Below are 13,693 nucleotides of genomic sequence, written 5' to 3'. Positions count from 1 at the left end.
GGGACACTTTATATATAAGTTGAATTCATGAAGATTTATTAGTAATATTATTTAGCAGTAGATTATAATTTCACCCAACTATAAATTCATTACAGTAAAATGAGTTGTTTCCCTTGATATACAGATTTTTTAAGTGCCATGAGTTTCAATAATCAAGATAGAAATATGTCTGAAATAATATCAAGAATAAACATAAAAAGATAAACTTCTGTTCTGGTTCATGTATGATCCTGTCTGATGTTTTTGTAAGTACATATATTAACTGGATAAGAAAATTGTTATTTTTGCTTCTGCCATCATCTAGTGCGTCTACCATTGCTATCAAAGAGTAAGTATAGTAATTGTTGTACAGCAATATATACTAAATGTCTTGGTTACATAACCAGGTATAATATCAGGCTCTTTACTTGATATCATAGATATGAGCTGACAACCTTTACCCACATTAGGGAACATTATCCACATGATGTATTAGACATTTCCATTGGTCTGTGCCTCAATCTGTCTGTATAACATCCTTGTTAGACCTCATATACACTTAGCAGTTGGCTTCACTTTTCTGATACTACAAGTCTCAGAGTCATCAAACTTTATAAGTGTCTGTATCTGATAGATGTTTATGTAGCATAACCACAAATGACTGTCACCTGTATCGATTCATTCTCAGCAATGATTTAATGAAGTTAATGGTCAATTACAAACAGACATACCAATTAGGTCAAGTAGCACTCAAGAGGTATGGATTGGTTGGGAAAACAGATCTATTTACTATACCAACTGGTCAAGTTACTATACTCATGCATATGGTGTCCTAAACATATCGGATCTATTTACAATACCAACTGGTCAAGTTACTATACTCATGGTGTCCTCAAACATATCAGGTCTATTTACAATACCAACTGGTCAAGTCACAACTCATGGTGTCCCTAAACATAACAGATCTATTTACAGTACCAACTGGTCAAGTTACATCTCATGGTGTCCTCAAACAAAACAGATCTATTTACAATACCAACTGGTCAAGTCACAACTCATGGTGTCCTCAAACATAACAGATCTATTTACACTACCAACTGGTCAAGTTACAATTCATGATGTCCTAAACATAACAGATCTATTTACGATACCAACTGGTCAAGTTACTATACTCATGATGTCCTCAAACATAACAGATCTATTTACAATACCAACTGGTCAAGTCACAACTCATGATGTCCTTTAACATAACAGATCTATTTACAGTACCAACTGGTCAAGTTACGACTCGTGGTGTCCTCAAGCATAACAGATCTATTTACAATACCAACTGGTCAAGTTACAACTCATGGTGTCCTCAAACATAACAGATCTATTTACAATACCAACTGGTCAAGTTACGACTCATGGTGTCCCTAAACATAACAGATCTATTTACAGTACCAACTGGTCAAGTTACAACTCTTGGTGTCCTCAAACATAACAGATCTATTTACAGTACCAACTGGTCAAGTTACGACTCATGGTGTCCTCAAACATAACAGATCTATTTACAGTACCAACTGGTCAAGTTACAACCCATGATGTCCCTAAGCATAAAGGATATATTGCATACAATCAATACCACAATGTTTTAACCTCTGTGCCTTTTGTCTGTTTCAGAGAACAAGAAAAGTTCTGGTAAGATAATTTCTTTATTGTTAATGTGTTGTATGACATATAGTATGTATATATTTACCTTTACTATTCAAGAATTAATTACACAACTATATAGTGTTGAGTGAGTAGTGAAGGACAGTCAATACATAGTAATAATGCTTAGTGATTATGAATAGCTTAGATATTAAGTAGAAACTGCTTTTTTGCTTGATGATATGTTACAATGTTGGCTTATGCTGTAGTAGTATGTGGAAGGAGACTAACACTTGTAGATGACAGCGTGACATCACATACAACTATCTGCTGCTGCTGAAGGAACTTTATACAAAGCCTTTTGTTCAGTAACAAAATATTAGCACGGTAACAAGGAAAGTAAATTTTTAAGAGTAATCTCCAAATCAATATTTCCCAGATAGGTAATTCCATTTATGAGGTCCCATGTCCCCACAAAAAGGCCCTGACTTGACATTCAGAATGAGTTTACTTCAATTGTTATCATATTGTTTCTTTAATTAGAATTGGGCTAGCTGAACTAAGGGTGATGATTCAAAATTGTGGTTTCTTGTGTAGTCTATATGGAACCATGGATGTCCTATTATATATAGGGTCACCTTCCACATCATTCAGATCATATCAGAACCATGGATGTCCTATTATATATAGGGTCACCTTCCACATCATTCAAATCATATCAGAACCATGGATGTCCTATTATATATAGGGTCACCTTCCACATCATTCAGATCATATCAGAACCATGGATGTCCTATTATATATAGGGTCACCTTCCACATCATTCAGATCATATCAGAACCATGGATGTCCTATTATATAAAGGGGGCACCTTCCACATCATTCAGATCATATCAGAACCATGGATGTCCTATTATATATAGGGGTCACCTTCCACATCATTCAGATCATATCAGAACCATGGATGTCCTATTATATATAGGGTCACCTTCCACATCATTCAGATCATATCAGAATCTGGATGTCCTATTATATATAGGGTCACCTTCCACATCATTCAGATCATATCAGAATCTGGAAGTCAAATTTGTAAACTTTCCCTTGATTATTCATTGTGATATTGAGATGTATAGTGAAGTTTTACCAATTTTTCAAGGTCAAGGTCACTGTTTCTAACTATAGAATATCATATATATGTGAACACTGGGAGTAAGTGGAAATTTCCCTTTAGCCTAATGATAGTATGCCTGCCTGGAAAGTAAGAGGTCTAGTTTGAGGCCCAATACCAGCATGGTATAATTTTTAGCCCATCGTCATCAGAGGTGCCAATTTAATTTTGAGTCTGATCAGGAAAACAAATGGCGGACAGACAGCCATCTTGGATTTTGACAGTTGAAGTTTGCCCTCACTTTATCTATAGAAGTAATGGAAGAGTATTTTGACAGTTGAAGTTTGTTATCACTGTATCTATAGAAGTAATAGAAGGGTATTTTGACAGTTGAAGTTTGTTATCACTATATCTATAGAAGTAATGGTATTTTATGTCACTTTCCCTCCTTACAGTTGATATTTGTTATTATTTTTTCTCAGAAAGTACTTTGATCTTTGCGGTTGTCTTTGGTGCAAAGACTTGGTGAAGGAGAAGCCCTTTAGTTTTGTAGTAGGATGTCCACATGGAGAGTGAGGGGTCGCTAGTAACATTTAAGTTCTGGAGCAATTAGGGCGGCAATTTTTCATCACTCCTTCTTATTACATAAAATACAAAAATAGGTATTTGAGTGAATTAATGTGAGTACAGATTGTAGACGTGGTAGATGTCAGGGTGAGAAGTATATGTTTGACCTATATAAGTACACCGATTTATATGTTTGACCTATATAAGTACACCGATTTATATGTTTGACCTATATAAGTACACCGATTTATACGTTTGACCTATATAAGTACACCGATTTATATGTTTGACCTATATAAGTACACCGATTTATACGTTTGACCTATATAAGTACACCGATTTATACGTTTGACCTAAATAAGTACACCGATTTATACGTTTGACCTATATAAGTACACCGATTTTGACTTTGATACTGTAAAGGCTTTCCCTTTAGTGTACATTGTGGTAGCATGTACATGTCCTCTTATAAAGTGGCAGGTCCCAGGCCATAACACATTAATTTCATTATTACTTCCTACCACAATACTAGTATAGATACAGATACTGATGCTCAGGGTAAGTTAGATTAGTGATGTCTACAGTAGGTATAGTTGTGATAATGCCTCTGCTTCCAGCCTCCGTCTCCAGCAGCAGCAGTGGTCAGCTAAAGACGTCCTCCTCAAGGGTCAAGGCCAGTAAATCAACTAGCCGGACGTCAACATCACGTAACAAACTGGACAAGAAGTCCAGCAGCAAGCTTAACAACAAACTTAGCCAAGGTACAAGGAATAACAACTGTTGAAATATAACTGTAATTGCACTCATTTTTAGGAAAGTGAACGCACACTTTTTCTGTTTCAGAGTAACTTTAACTCTGATTTCTTTCTCATTATCAATGTAGCGTCAATAAGTAATTCTATTTTATGTATCTATCTTTGATGTTAATTCTGTCTATTTTTCTTTCAATATAGTTTTTCTGATTTTCTATTGAAGTAAAATCTAAATTTTTGATATAATTTGCTGTGACATGTATAGAAGTGAGGAAGTGACATTTATGAACATATAACTTCCATCAGAGCCCTGTCTCCCTGAGATAAGTGATGTCATCAAACACACACAGTCAGCCTCCTCTGGCACAACATTTGTCAAACCACCACCTAAGGTTCTCACCAAACTTCTAAAGGAAGAACTGACAGAAGTCAAAGTTCGCACTCCAGTTGAGTCCAAAGATAAAGGTACAAGGTTGACCCCTAAAGGGTCAAAAGTCACTGAGGAGAAACCTATTCAGCTCGACCTGCCTCTTCCCCCAATGGACATGAGTCTGGCCAAACCTCCGCCATTGGCATTTCTCCAGTCTGGCCATGAGAGGGGAGGTAACTCTCACTGCGCATGGTGTGACTGCATCCCCTAGCCTAGCCCTGTGTTGTACAGTGTTGTATATCTGGTGTGACTCTGGCTTTAGTTTGTAATGCATGACAGCACTTTATCTTCCATTTCCACAATTCATACCAAAAAGAAATTGTGTTTTTTGACTGGGTAGGTAAAAAATTATTTGGAACCCTGCCAACATTACACTGATTTTCTGTCAACTGTAGCAAAAGTAAAATGTTTATGCATGGTAAAGCTACTTATTCTTGTTACACATATAGTGCTAAAATATACTGACTGTAATCAGAAAGGCAGCAAAACTAATAAAACCTCAAATACTGGTCTGATGTGCCAAGTCACTATAGAATGATGATGTTTGTTTGTCCACACTGGTGTTCGTGACCTCCAGTCACCATACACACGTCTGTCTGTCCACATCAATGTGTGTGACCTCCAGTCACCATACACACGTCTGTCTGTCCACATCAATGTGTGTGACCTCCAGTCACCATACACACGTCTGTCTGTCCACATCAATGTGTGTGACCTCCAGTCACCATACACATGTCTGTCTGTCCACATCAATGTGTGACCTCCAGTCAACATACACATGTCTGTCTGTCTGTCCACATCACTGTGTGTGACCTCCAGTCAACATACACATGTTTGTCTGTCTGTCCACATCAATGTGTGGGACCTCCAGTCACCATACACATGTTTGTCTGTCTGTCCACATCAATGTGTGTGACCTACAGTCACCATACACTCGTTTGTCTGTCCACATCAATGTGTGTGACCTCCAGTCACCATACACTCGTTTGTCTGTCCACATCACTGTGTGTGACATCCAGTCACCATACACATGTCTGTCTGTCTGTCCACATCAATGTGTGTGACCTACAGTCACCATACACTCGTTTGTCTGTCCACATCAATGTGTGTGACCTCCAGTCACCATACACATGTCTGTCTGTCCACATCAATGTGTGTGACCTCCAGTCACCATACACTCGTTTGTCTGTCCACATCACTGTGTGTGACCTCCAGTCACCATACACATGTCTGTCTGTCTGTCCACATCAATGTGTGTGACCTACAGTCACCATACACTCGTTTGTCTGTCCACATCACTGTGTGTGACCTCCAGTCACCATACACATGTCTGTCTGTCCACATCAATGTGTGTGACCTCCAGTCACCATACACATGTCTGTCTGTCTGTCCACATCATTGTGTGTGACCTCCAGTCACCGTACATGTGTCTGTCTGTCTGTCCACATCAATGTGTGTGACCTACAGTCACCATACACATGTATGTCTGTCTGTCCACATCAATGTGTGTGACCTCCAGTCACCATAAACATGCCTGTCTGTCCACATCAATGTGTGTCACCTCCAGTCACCATACACATGTCTGTCTGTCCACATCAATGTGTGTGACCTCCAGTCACCATACACTCGTTTGTCTGTCCACATCATTGTGTGTGACCTCTGTCACCATACACATGTCTGTCTGTCTGTCCACATCAATGTGTGTGACTTTAGTCACCATAAACACGCCTGTCTGTCCACGTCAACGTGTGTGACCTCCAGTCACCATACACATGTGTCTGTCTCACCTGTCCACAGTGGTGTGTGGTTAATCTCCAGTGTGATTATTTCAATCCTTAATGAATACAAAAACATAAAAATGTTCAGACTGAATGGTTCCAATGTTGTACAAATTGTGTACCTAACATTATTTATTTTTTTGGGATGCCAAACTGGAAACAGTGAAACTAATTTCATATAGGTATAATTTACAACTTTAATACTTACATTCAAAATACTGTATGATGTTTCTGGAACTAAAAGCAACAGTCTAATGAATGTTTTGTACGATAATTGGTGAAAACATTTGTTTTTGCATCTCATTTTTTTTTCTAATTTTGTTACTTTTGACAATAATCTGTTGTATGTGTAATGAGTCATACTGCTATTCAAACAGTTTACAAGTCTATTTACAACACAAATGAATAAACTTGAAAAAGTGCCCAGCTCTACCTAAGATAAATTTTAGGCTAAAATATAGATTATTTTACTAAAGATTAAATTAGGATTTACATGGATAGAAAGCTGTACATGGAGTTGATGAGATTTTAATGTGGTCCTTTACGCCAGGCTTGTAATGATCGCTTAATCGTGGTAATTGTTGGATTGTTTGGTCGTATGTGAAGACATGGCACTGTTAGGAAGTAAGGGGATAATTGTTTATACATGAATTACACATGAATATGTTCCATTGTTTGTCATTTCCAGAGAAAAGACATTTATTCATTTCTACAAATCATTTTTAATGCTGTTTGATTGGGATAAACTTGTATTAAATGTATGGTGTTTTTAAAGCATTGAAGGAAACTGAAATTCAATAAGAATTTTTATGATTGGTGAGGCACAAAAGGGAAACATTTTTAGACAGTGATCTTTTGTGTATCATGAAGAATGCTTGAGTATAAAGCCTGTATGTGGAGGCCTTGCTATGTCTGTGAGAGGGTCATTGTAAACTTTCTGTAGCCCTGAGGGGAGCCCATTACAACACTGAAATACACAGTCTGTTGTCTGTAAAAGTTGGCATTGTTATAGCACCAAAACAGATCTACGTAGCTTTGTCAACAATCACCATTATTATAGAGATTTAAATGGATTTGTTAAAGACAACATGTAATCAGAACCACTGGACAATATTAGATATTATTGTATGTTTTTAGGGGAGAATGTCTAATACCTAACGTATGTAAACATTACCAAGCACACAATCATTTCACTCAAAACACATTTAACGTACGACTACTTAATATAATGAAATCATTTGTGCAATTTTCGAATTAGCTGTTGAAAGGTTTGAGATATATTTAGTTTTCTGAAGCTTGAAAGGAGACATACCGCCTTAAAAACTGCTAGAAGCTAAACAAGTGGGTTATTTTACTGCAAGGACTTTATAGAAGACAGTAAGCTTCCAGCATCTATAACCAGGCTTGTGTAACTGCTGTGGTGTGTAGCTGCTGTGTAATTATTATATGTTTGTGATATAGTTACACATATTTGATTATTATATGTTTGTGATATAGTTACACATATTTGATTATTATATGTTTGTGATATAGTTACACATATTTACTATTATATGCTTTTTCTGTATCATTTCTCCACTATATATGACTGAACGCGGTTGTTTTAAATATTTGCTGTTGTAAAAATTCTTATATTTAAGATTTGTCTAAATACCATTTCAATATATAATTGTATAGGTATAATATGAATTGGTACATCTACATGTAGCTGTGGTAGTTACAGGTATAAAATGAATTGGTACATGTGATAATGATATCTAGCTGTGGTAGTTACAGGTATAAAATGAATTGGTACATTGTATGTGTGATAGTGATATCTGGCTGTGGGAGTTAGAGTTATAAAATGAATTGGTACGTGTGATAGTGATATCTAGCTGTGGTAGTTACAGGTATAAAATGAATTGGTACATATGATAGTGATATCTAGCTGTGGGATTACAGGTATAAAATGAATTGGTACATGTGATAGTGATATCTAGCTGTGGGATTACAGGTATAAAATGAATTGGTACATGTGATAGTGATATCTAGCTGTGGGATTACAGGTATAAAATGAATTGGTACATGTGATAGTGATATCTAGCTCTGGGATTACAGGTATAAAATGAATTGGTACATGTGATAGTGATATCTGGCTGTGGTAGTTACAGGTGTAAAATGAATTGGTACATGTGATAGTGATATCTAGCTGTGGTAGTTACAGGTATAAAATGAATTGGTATGTGTGATAGTGATATCTAGCTGTGGTAGTTACAGGTATAAAATGAATTGGTACATGTGATAGTGATATCTAGCTGTGGGATTACAGGTATAAAATGAATTGGTACATGTGATAATGATATCTAGCTGTGGTAGTTACAGGTATAAAATGAATTGGTATGTGTGATAATGATATCTGGCTGTGGGATTACAGGTATAAAATGAATTGGTATGTGTGATAATGATATCTAGCTGTGGTAGTTACAGGTATAAAATGGTACATGTGATAGTGATATCTAGCTGTGGGATTACAGGTATAAAATGAATTGGTATGTGTGATAGTGATATCTAGCTGTGGTAGTTACAGGTATAAAATGAATTGGTACATGTTATAGTGATATCTAGCTGTGGTAGTTACAGGTATAAAATGAATTGGTACGTGTGATAGTGATATCTAGCTGTGGTAGTTACAGGTATAAAATGAATTGGTACATGTGATAGTGATATCTAGCTGTGGTAATTACAGGTATAAAATGAATTGGTACGTGTGATAGTGATATCTAGTTGTGGTAGTTACAGGTATAAAATGAATTGGTACATTGTATGTGTGATAGTGATATCTGGCTGTGGGATTACAGGTATAAAATGAATTGGTATGTGTGATAGTGATATCTAGCTGTGGGAGTTACAGGTATAAAATGAATTGCTACATGTGATAGTGATATCTAGCTGTGGGAGTTACAGGTATAAAATGAATTGGTATGTGTGATAGTGATATCTGGCTGTGGGATTACAGGTATAAAATGAATTGGTATGTGTGATAGTGATATCTAGCTGTGGTAGTTACAGGTATAAAATGAATTGGTACATGTGATAGTGATATCTAGCTGTGGTAGTTACAGGTATAAAATGAATTGGTACATGTGATAGTGAAATCTAGCTGTGGTAGTTACAGGTATAAAATGAATTGGTATATATGTGAATTAAATTTACGTTTTCTGTATTACAGAAGATAACAGCAAGGTGCCTCCCACACAGGTCATCCCCACTGTAGGTGATACCCGTACTGGACCCCTGTCACTGACAGTCGATGACCGACCAGATTCACGAGGACGGGTAAGGAAATTCTAATGGCTAAACTAAAAAAAAAGAATTATTTTGTCTGCAAGGATATTAGGTTCTGAACAGATGTCAACACTGCAATAGGAGACTTCATACATCTAGCATCAGTACAAGATTGATATGAAACAGAGCACATTAAATTCAAATCACAATTGTGATATTCTCATAATTCATACCTTCTAGACATTGTGATATTGCCTTAATTCATACCTTCTAGACATTGTGATATTGCCTTAATTCATACCCTCTAGACATTGTGATATTCCCTTAATTCATACCTTCTAGACATTGTGATATTGCCTTAATTCATACCTTCTAGACATTGTGATATTCCCTTAATTCATACAATCTGAACATTGTCACATTCTTTTATATCCTACAGACACCAAGTGGAAGACGGAAGTTTTCCATTGTAAAGAAGGAGAAAGTAGATCGGCGCAGGGTCGGGGTGAAAGTTGAATCCCCAATAGAGTCGCCTGTAGAGGAATTGCCGAACAAGAGGACGGACTCATGGATCTACGGTCAGGATGATGATGAATCAATAGCAGCTGGAGACACAGAAAAGTCACCAGGTAAGGAAGGTCAAAGGTCAGCTACTGAAGGGTAACAAAGTTTTGTAATCAAGGTCAAAGGTTGACTGTTGAATTGTTTTACAGTTCTGATTATCAAGGTCACAGGATTCAAACATCACCCTAAACCACTCTCAATGTTGAAGATGTCATATTTATCAAAATATTCCAACATAGTTCAGGGCCATCAAATTTATTAAAAGTAATGCCTTTACCTACCATAACAAAAAAACCTAGTAAAACAAATCTAGGTAAACACAATAAAAATGCCTGACCTTTTCTTGTTGCATTAATGACTGACTTTTGTACAGAAGTAGACGAGGTACCTCCACTGCCTGCTGATATACCTCCGCCTCTACCTGACCTAGACAGCATCAACAAATCCAATAAAAAAATAGATAAACGACGTCGAGCATCAATTCAAACACCCATTGTCCAAAAACTTGAAAAAAAGTTAAAACGTCGACAGTTTTCTAAGGACACTTCGTATGAGGATGAATTGAGAAAACAGGAGCTTGCAGAACAACGACGGCAGAAACACATGGAAATGTTGGAGAAAGCCAGGGCCAGGAGACTCCAGGGAGATATGGATGGAGAAGGCGATGAGGATGGACCTAATTTTGATGACTGTAAGTAATATATATCAGGGAATCAAAGGTAAAGCAGTGTGTCATGCAACAAAAGTGTAGGTCACTCAAACCTAAGAAACTACTAGAAAAAGGTTGTCTTGGCCTGATCTGCTACTCTTCTTGTCACTGGAACTTATTACCTGGGGCCTGTTCATCTTACTCTGGGTTTACTTACTTTGAGCTACTGATATCGCTTACTAAGATCAGTAATATTTCTTAATTCATTTACATAATACCACCAACTGCCAACCGAGTGAAGTTTTAACACAAATTGAATGTGGTGAGTCGGTCAGATAATCAGTGTGTAGAATAAGTTATAACAATTTGTTATCTGTCCATTGTCAGCATATAAATTCACATCCACTGGGGGAATGTAATTTGCTGTATTGTCTTTCAATAAATTGTACAGGATAAAAAAACGGCCAATTGTTAATTTCTAAAAGGATGTATGTTATAACATTCTCATTTACAGATGGTTTCCTGGCCAAATACTGCATTTTCAACAAATCAAGTGTTGAGATGTACAGACACACTTTTGACATCGTAAGTTTAGCATTGAAATCATTTTTGTTTAATTTTTCAGTTTCATTTTTACAACCTATAGCAATCCAGTGGATATCAAACTTGACTTGTATATTCCAGAATATGAAAGTCTCAAGTAGCCTTTTGTGATTACATTTTGTTCATCATGGTGCATTGTTTGTCTGTAAACAATTTGACATTTTTGACTTCTCAAGAGAACCTCTGAACCTTTCTTTGACCAAAGATGAATCAAAATTGTGAAAAATATGATTACCAAATCTGATTCCAGTTTAGATCCTTTGACTGGAATGTAAAGTATTTGTGTGAACTTCAAGATCTGGATAAATCCTGTTGAAGGTTCTCTCTCTCAAGACTCTGAGGATGAGGCCAAAAGGGTCAAATTTACTTAAATGGGTCCTTGTCATGTGAGCCCTATTTTTAATGTAAGATACTGAGACAATTGTCTTGCTCAGCAATATTGAACCTAAATCTAGTGATCAAAATCTTCCAAAATGGTCTATCAAAATAGATAAGTAGATAAAAACACAAACCAAAAAATAAAAATGAGATGGCATTGTCACGATGACATAGATACTGACTACATGGACACATTGTCTTTTCACCAATTACAAGGTTGATGATGAACAACGAGGTTGGCTGAGTGCAACAGAGGTAATGGTGGCCCTGAGAGCTGTCAACAATAAACTGTCTCATGCAGAAGAGGAATATCTGTACAGGGTAAGTTAGAGGAGGGATATCTGTACAGGGTAAGTTAGAGGAGGGATATCTGTACAGGGTAAGTTAGAGGAGGGATATCTGTACAGGGTAAGTTAGAGGAGGGATATCTGTACAGGGTAAGTTAGAGGAGGAATATCTGTACAGGGTAAGTTAGAGGAGGGATATCTGTACAGGGTAAGTTAGAGGAGGGATATCTGTACAGGGTAAGTTAGAGGAGGGATATCTGTACAGGGTAAGTCAGGGGAGGAATATCTGTACAGGGTAAGTTAGAGGAGGGATATCTGTACAGGGTAAGTTAGAGGAGGAATATCTGTACAGGGTAAGTTAGAGGAGGAATATCTGTACAGGGTAAGTTAGAGGAGGGATATCTGTACAGGGTAAGTTAGAGGAGGGATATCTGTACAGGGTAAGTTAGAGGAGGGATATCTGTACAGGGTAAGTTAGAGGAGGGATATCTGTACAGGGTAAGTCAGGGGAGGAATATCTGTACAGGGTAAGTTAGAGGAGGGATATCTGTACAGGGTAAGTTAGAGGAGGAATATCTGTACAGGGTAAGTTAGAGAAGGAATATCTGTACAGGGTAAGTTAGAGGAGGGATATCTGTACAGGGTAAGTTAGAGGAGGGATATCTGTACAGGGTTAGTCAGGGGAGGGATATCTGTACAGGGTAAGTTAGAGGAGGGATATATGTACAGGGTAAGTTAGGGGAGGGATATCTGTACAGGGTAAGTTAGAGGAGGGATATATGTACAGGGTAAGTTAGAGGAGGGATATATGTACAGGGTAAGTTAGAGGAGATATATCTGTACAGGGTAAGTTAGAGGAGGGATATCTGTACAGGGTAAGTTAGAGGAAGAATATCTGTACAGGGTAAGTTAGAGGAGAAATATCTGTACAGGGTAAGTTAGAGGAGAAATATCTGTACAGGGTAAGTCAGGGGAGGGATATCTGTACAGGGTAAGTTAGAGGAGGAATATCTGTACAGGGTAAGTTAGAGGAGGAATATCTGTACAGGGTAAGTTAGAGGAGGGATATCTGTACAGGGTAAGTCAGGGGAGGGATATCTGTACAGGGTAAGTCAGGGGAGGAATATCTGTACAGGGTAAGTCAGGGGAGGGATATCTGTACAGGGTAAGTCAGGGGAGGAATATCTGTACAGGGTAAGTTAGAGGAGGAATATCTGTACAGGGTAAGTCAGGGGAGGGATATCTGTACAGGGTAAGTTAGAGGAGGGATATCTGTACAGGGAAAGTCAGGGGAGGGATATCTGTACAGGGTAAGTTAGAGGAGGGTATCTGTACAGGGTAAGTTAGAGGGGGATATCTGTACAGGGTAAGTCAGGGGAGGGATATCTGTACAGGGTAAGTCAGGGGAGGAATATCTGTACAGGGTAAGTTAGAGGAGGGATATCTGTACAGGGTAAGTTAGAGGAGGGATATCTGTACAGGGTAAGTTAGAGGAGGGATATCTGTACAGGGTAAGTTAGAGGAGGGATATCTGTACAGGGTAAGTTAGAGGAGGGATATCTGTACAGGGTAAGTTAGAGGAGGGTATCTGTACAGGGTAAGTTAGAGGGGGATATCTGTACAGGGTAAGTTAGAGGAGGGATATCTGTACAGGGTAAGTTAGAGGAGGGATATCTGTACAGGGTAAGTTAGAGGAGGGATA

At 37.6% G+C, this 13,693-nt stretch overlaps 1 protein-coding gene across 11 annotated transcripts in view; it reads left to right on the top strand.

The window, feature by feature from the left end:
- LOC117328267 (neurofilament heavy polypeptide-like) overlaps positions 1-13,693 on the top strand; it is a 60,369-nt gene that overhangs the window by 37,310 nt on the left and 9,366 nt on the right. For 6 of the 11 annotated variants that reach the window (XM_033885745.1, XM_033885738.1, XM_033885744.1 and 3 more), the window contains 9 exons: positions 305-328; positions 1,642-1,659; positions 3,904-4,047; positions 4,345-4,641; positions 9,455-9,561; positions 9,950-10,139; positions 10,448-10,765; positions 11,238-11,308; positions 11,921-12,025. In XM_033885745.1, the coding sequence (XP_033741636.1) occupies positions 305-328; positions 1,642-1,659; positions 3,904-4,047; positions 4,345-4,641; positions 9,455-9,561; positions 9,950-10,139; positions 10,448-10,765; positions 11,238-11,308; positions 11,921-12,025 (1,274 nt within the window). The remainder of the gene's footprint in view (positions 1-304; positions 329-1,641; positions 1,660-3,903; positions 4,048-4,344; positions 4,642-9,454; positions 9,562-9,949; positions 10,140-10,447; positions 10,766-11,237; positions 11,309-11,920; positions 12,026-13,693) is intronic. The other 5 variants (XM_033885740.1, XM_033885741.1, XM_033885739.1 and 2 more) reach the window with 4 other exon arrangements.

Source organism: Pecten maximus, chromosome 5 (assembly GCF_902652985.1).
Source record: "Pecten maximus chromosome 5, xPecMax1.1, whole genome shotgun sequence".
NCBI classification, from domain to species: domain Eukaryota; kingdom Metazoa; phylum Mollusca; class Bivalvia; order Pectinida; family Pectinidae; genus Pecten; species Pecten maximus.
The sequence above is the reverse complement of the archived record's forward strand: the minus strand, read 5'-3'. Positions and strand labels throughout refer to the sequence as shown.